Source organism: Puntigrus tetrazona, chromosome 3, assembly GCF_018831695.1.
Source record: "Puntigrus tetrazona isolate hp1 chromosome 3, ASM1883169v1, whole genome shotgun sequence".
In the NCBI taxonomy this organism is placed as follows: domain Eukaryota; kingdom Metazoa; phylum Chordata; class Actinopteri; order Cypriniformes; family Cyprinidae; genus Puntigrus; species Puntigrus tetrazona.
In genome coordinates this window covers 6,434,588-6,440,707 of record NC_056701.1, presented here as the reverse complement: position 1 = coordinate 6,440,707, position 6,120 = coordinate 6,434,588, and the positions used below count along the sequence as shown (strand labels likewise).

The following is a 6,120-nucleotide window of genomic DNA, read 5'->3' as shown; positions in this document are numbered from 1 at the left end:
TTAAATACCCCACAAGGTATACTTTAGTATAATTTTATTACAACTAAAATACACTTAGTACAAAAAGTGTTTATCCAAAATAGCACAGCTAATCATTAACTTAAAGTATACCGGCAATTAGTCTGGCTGCAAGTATACTTTTTTTTTTAGTAATTTCTGGAACATTTCTGAATTTTATTTTACAGTAAAAATAGAGAGAGAAGCCAAAGGTTGTGGTTTGGTTCAGCAGTTTTGACTTGTTTCTTGCTTTCATTACTTTCTTTTATAAAAAAAAGTCAGCAGCCTTCCATGAAACAAAACATAAATAATTACAGTTCAATAAAACATTTACATATTCGCTAGACAAAACGGACTTGTTGTAATAAAAGGCAAAGAAAAAAACAACAACTTGCAGTATATATAGGGCGGCTCATAGGACCCTTAGAGTGCTTGGCACCTTGTGTCTGAAGTTTTACCACGGTCTGTATCTTCAGCCAGTATTATTATCTAAGTATGCAATTAAATATTACATTATATTTATGGGTTTTACAGACAATTTTATAATTAATTAGTGTATATATTGGTTACAAATATTAGTAATGAATATAAACTTAACAGAAATACCATTTGCAATAAAAATCTATAAAAATTATCTTTTACTTTGAATAATTAGCTCTGCTTCCATCATCACATAATGATCATTTAATTTTCAGCCAGAGGCGAAATGTGCAAAGAACCAAAACTCCATCTGTGACAGAACGGGAGAATGAAACTCATGAGAGACCAAGCAGGTTCGGTTGGGGGACGGTTCTTCTCTGACCAGACGAAACCAGCTGTTAAATTTCAACTATCTGCAATGTCAGATAGTGTGAAGTCCTTAACTGATTCCTGTAGTCTTGTACCCAAAGGCTGTCCCGATGACGAAGTCTTCACTGGGGATCTGTCTTTTTATGACCGCTTTGAGGTATGGTAAGAATCCAGAAATATCAACACTTAAAGTCTACAGAAAGTTTTCAGAAATATTGAATTTGAACTAGATGATTTTAGTTTCTGTCTTGAACATCAGTCATTGTAAAATATGTTAACTCATTTTACTTGTCCTCTTGGTTTACACAACCATTAGTCATGTACAGCCTTTTTGATGAGTCGGTGATAACCTGCTGCATTTTAATGCAGAAGTTGTGATATATTTCTGCAGCACATTTTCCTATAGAAATAAAACATTGCATGTTTGTAGCCTAAACATTTGTGTTGACAACTTGCATGTTAGTCAGTTTCACATTTTCTGAAAACATGAGCTACATTTGTATGTTTCATGATGTTTCTAGAGATCTGACTGCAGGTTTAAGGAAGTCTTGAGTCTTTAACACATTCTGTGTCTTTAACCGTGTGTTATTATTCAGAAAGTATGGAGCTCAGTCAACTTCCCCTAATGCTCCGTAAGTACTATTTTCCTTCAGTTTCTTTTTAGAGTCAAAATTTATCGCTTTTCAAATATTTTGACAATCAAGTGATTTAGTATTTTGGGTTTGCACAGTTATTGTCCTCATTATCTTGAGTAAATACTAGTATTTCACAATTATGAAGAGTTTATCTTAATTCATTTGCTTGGCTTGTAGTAAGCAATTCTAAGATGCAATCTAAAATATGTCAGATATTTACTTGTACTTTATTTTATGTTATTTGTTATCAATCTCCCATATAAGAAGGGGTTGGTCTAGAAAAGGAAGAACAATTTATCAGTTCTGTGTATACTGTGAGTTTGTGTGTGTGTGTGTGTTTTAGTGATGATTTCAAACATCCCCTCTGGATACACTGAAGGTGAGAAATTGATTAACATATTTCATACAAAATCAATGTAACTGATTAGATTTGATTACTTTTTTTCAATTGTTTATCACTTTCAAATATTTAAAGCAGGCAGTGTCATCTTTACAGTACCAATGTGTACACATTTAGTCAACATAATAGGTATTAAGGCCACTTACTATTAATACTGGTGATGCAATAAAAAGAGCATGTTATTTTTATTATGAATTATTGTTATTATACAGAAAAACCAAAGGCCAAAGTGAGCATTAAACCTGATCAGCATGTATTCAGAGGAGAGACAGTCACTCTCAGATGTGACATTGATGCTGAAGGAGTCACTATCTGGAAGTACAGCTGGTATAAAGACGGTTCAGACAATGTTTTCAGTGAAGGACAGGAACACACATTCAGTTCTGTTACTGAGTCTGATGAGGGTAAATACTCCTGTTATGGAGCAGAGAGAGAAGGATCACGAACATCAATCATCAGTGATGAAGTTACACTGACAGTATCAGGTGAGTTTAATAATCTCTTGATACACACACACTGGTATTCCTATCAATAAAGGGAGTCCCCAAAGGCATAATAGTTTATTATAATCTCCTTTTTCCCAAAATGCACAACACAAAATAAAATACAACCAGGAAATGCCCAGAGGGAGAACCGGCTTGCTGGAGTGTATGTCCCAAAAGCAACTGTATGGTCGCTAGTTCTATCATACCAATGGAATCAATGGCCATAATTAGCTAGTGAGGCTTTTGGGAAATGCACCTCTGGCAAAAGCACCTTACAATTTGTGGGGTCCTCATAACAAGGGAATACAAGTAAACCCACAATTTACAAGTTATTAGATGAATGATTTCTCTATTTCAGATAGAGCCCAGACAGTTTTAAGTGTTTCTCCTCAGAAGTGGTTGACTGAAGGAGATCCAGTGACTCTGATCTGTGAGGTTAAAGGTTCATCTACAGGCTGGACATTCAAATGGTGCACTGTTTATTCCAGTAAGTGAACTTTTTTATTTTTATTTTTTTAATACAGCTGATTTAATTAACACGACATGGGGTTACAGCAATAAAAATAAAGGCTCAGATCAGATCGAAATCAGAGCTTTTTAAGCTAATAATACATTTTTACTTTAACAGACTATCAATTGCAGTTAGACAGCAGCAGAGGAGCTGGAGGAAACTACACTGTCAGTTCTGCTGCTCTAAAACACACAGGAGTTTATGTGTGTAGAGCAGAGAGAGGAAAACCAGCATATAGTACAACCACCAGCAACAATCAACCTCTATGGGTCACTGGTGAGTTCAAATAGATCTTAATCAATTGTTCATACAATAAAAACATTTTTCTGTTTAAATTTCAAAAACTGAGATGTAATTGTCTTCTCAGGTGTTTCTCCTCCAGTCTCTCTGATCATCAGTCCAAACAGAACTCAACACTTCACATCTGTCTCTCTCTCTCTGAGCTGTGAGGACCAGAGTAACTCTGATAGATGGAGAGTGAGAAGATACACAGATAGTGGACATCTAGAAGATTGTTCATCATCAGTGTGGGGATCACAGACAGGATCTTCATGTACAATCAGATCCACTATCGTATCAGACACTGGAGTGTACTGGTGTCAGTCTGAATCTGGAGAGAACTATCATCCTGTTAATATCACTTTACACTGTGAGCCTGTGTCCCTGTACTTATTTTTTTGACAATTTAGAATCAATGCATAAAAAAGGTTGATGTCCAGAAAACACTGGATACGATTTAATAATTTCAATATCTCTGTCTAGAGACTGGAATAGGCCTATCATAGAAATATCGTAGAGCCAGTAGGTTACTCTTGCAACTATCAAGAACACAACTGCAATTCAGTTGTGAGAGGTATATGGTCAAATATTAACATCACAACCATTTATAATCATTGCAAGTTTACTCTGTTTTTAGTTGGTTTGATTCTGGAGAGTCCTGTTCATCCTGTGACTGAAGGAGATTCTCTGACTCTACGCTGTTTATATCAACGTTCAACCCCACCAGACCTCAGAGCTGATTTCTATAAAGATGGATCACTCATCCAGAGTCAAACTACAGAGATGATCATCTCTGATGTCTCAAAGTCACATGAGGGTTTCTACTACTGCAAACACCCAGAGAGAGGAGAGTCACCCAAGAGCTGGATCTCAGTCAGAGGTGAGAGTATGTTGAATTCACAATTTTCTCTCATTCACACATAGTGCTTCATAAGGTGTTTGTGTATCTCTTCATCAGACTCTCACTCAGGATCTCAGATCTCTGTCCTTCACACACTCAGTTCTGTTCTGGCAGTTTGTCCATATCTGCTAGTGACAGTCGTGCTCATCTTCAAATGCTGTAAAATAAGAGGTAAACGTGACAGATTTAAAAGTCATAATCATTGTATCTAATTGGCCGACTGGTTAGTAAACATTGACACTAGTAATGTGTGGCTGTATTTAACAGTTCCATATTTTCAAGGAGTAAAAGAGGATGAAGATAAAGAAAAAGAAACTTCTTTCTGATATTAATCAGAAAACCTCAATCCTGCCTGGAATATCTCAATGACCACCTCGCTGATAAACCTACTGTATAAAGTTACTGAACATGCTTACTGTAAACAGTGTATTTTAAGAGTGACAGTTGCATTTTTCAATGGTTTGATATTTCTTATTTACAATCAAGAGCCAGTGCAGATAAAAAACTGTTGTGGAACTGACTCTTGTTGTTAATTCTTGCAATACTTGTTACTTGCACAATAATATCAGGTCTAATGTGCAAGATTTTGGACTTATAAGCAAGATACTGTCATATTTGTATCGGCGGGTATTGTAGGTGGGGGGGAGTGAATAACCAGCATTCTCTTCACCCTCAATACCATGACTGAGGTGAGACCCTTGAGCAAGGCACCCCCAGAACCCCCAACTGCTACCTGGACTCCACATCAAAAATGCACACTGTATGTGATCCGGAGCATTAGCGGCTATGGTGATATAACGAGAAACTGGTCCATAGGCTTATATACAACATGCAGTAAATGGTAAAATAATAGGCAACACTAAAATAATATGTAAATGGAAATGTACAATATGGTAAGACATGCCAATATGCAACATCAAGAAAGAAAATGAGTGTTTTTTAACAGCTAAAAAAAAAAACTGGAAGTGAGTATGAGTTAGTATGAGTTGGACAGATACAGTTAAGCTTGCAGCTCACTCTGTTGGTGAAAATAGTCACTACACAATTGCTCTGGTAATCTGAAGGATGGCAATTATCTAATCTAATAATAAAAAGAGAAACATTTAAACGTTTTGGCAGTACAATAGATTGCAGAAACGCAATCACACATTCGCATGAAGCCAGATTTATCGGCAAAAATCTAAATTACTTTTAGTTAGGGTAGTGTATGATTGTAAATTGTATGAATAATAATCAGGCATCATTTTATCACTAGTATATTATATTCAGTTGAATACGTTTGGTAAAGCTTTATGTAGCTAGTAATATTTAAACAGCATTAAAGTTAATATGGTAACAATTTATTTTAGGGTCTCTTAACTAATTGCTTATTAACATGCATATTTCTAGAATAATAGCCCTTTATTAGCATTAATTAAGCATTAAATATTAATGCCTTATTCTACATGTCTTTATTCTACATTCCTAATCCTACACAATACCTAAACCTAACAACAAAATGACTAATCGTTAAAAAGCAGCAAATGAACAATATATTGAGGGAAACGTTATAGTTAATAATGATTAAACTGTACATAACAGAAATAAAATAGTAACTGGATTAAACACATGGAATACCAATAAAAAGTATAGATAGAAGAGAATTAATATTTGGGAAAAAACACAAAACTGCTCTGTGAGTATTATTCTTTCAATGTATTAATTCTATCAAAATGTATTTAACTTAATTGCTATTATAGAATGAAAATGATCCAGTTAAATTGTTTCTGTCTTTTTCATTTTTTTCCCCAGTGTTTCAAATCTACCCTAGTCTATGATATACAGAAGAATAAAGAAAGACAGTTATGTATACACTCAATCCTTCACTCGTATATCTTTGTAGGTGTCTTTCTTTATTTCTTTTGTTTGCAATCAGACTGTTGGCTTGATTTTTGCGAAACAGTTCTTTCTGCTTTGATAAGAAATATCGTAAACACACATAGTCCCTACAAAATGCATTAATTTCATACATGGTTATGGTTTAAGTTCCTTAAAATTAAACCCTATAGACAGATCAAAATTCCTAACCATTTGAGGAAACACAGCAAAGACACATAGTAATACAGGTTTTCACTTTGCGTTTT

General features: G+C 34.8%; 1 protein-coding gene across 1 annotated transcript; it reads left to right on the top strand.

The window, feature by feature from the left end:
- Positions 1-1,387: 1,387 nt before the first annotated feature.
- On the top strand, positions 1,388-5,660 carry LOC122341443 (B-cell receptor CD22-like). Its single transcript, XM_043234822.1, has 9 exons — positions 1,388-1,418; positions 1,765-1,800; positions 2,034-2,306; positions 2,665-2,793; positions 2,935-3,093; positions 3,185-3,466; positions 3,734-3,976; positions 4,055-4,168; positions 4,265-5,660. The coding sequence occupies exons 1-9, from the start codon at positions 1,388-1,390 to the stop codon at positions 4,321-4,323; spliced, it is 1,326 nt and encodes a 441-aa protein (XP_043090757.1). The 3' UTR covers positions 4,324-5,660.
- The last annotated feature ends 460 nt before the right edge of the window (positions 5,661-6,120 follow it).

What these genes read in the sequence shown, in the direction of transcription:
- LOC122341443 (XM_043234822.1), top strand. Translation starts at nt 1,388, where the DNA reads ATGGAGCTCAGTCAACTTCCCCTAATGCTCC. An exon ending in CCCCTCTGGATACACTGAAG is followed by an intron (nt 1,801 to 2,033) that starts GTGAGAAATTGA and finishes GTTATTATACAG; the next exon opens with AAAAACCAAAGGCCAAAGTG. An exon ending in TGTTAATATCACTTTACACT is followed by an intron (nt 3,467 to 3,733) that starts GTGAGCCTGTGT and finishes CTCTGTTTTTAG; the next exon opens with TTGGTTTGATTCTGGAGAGT.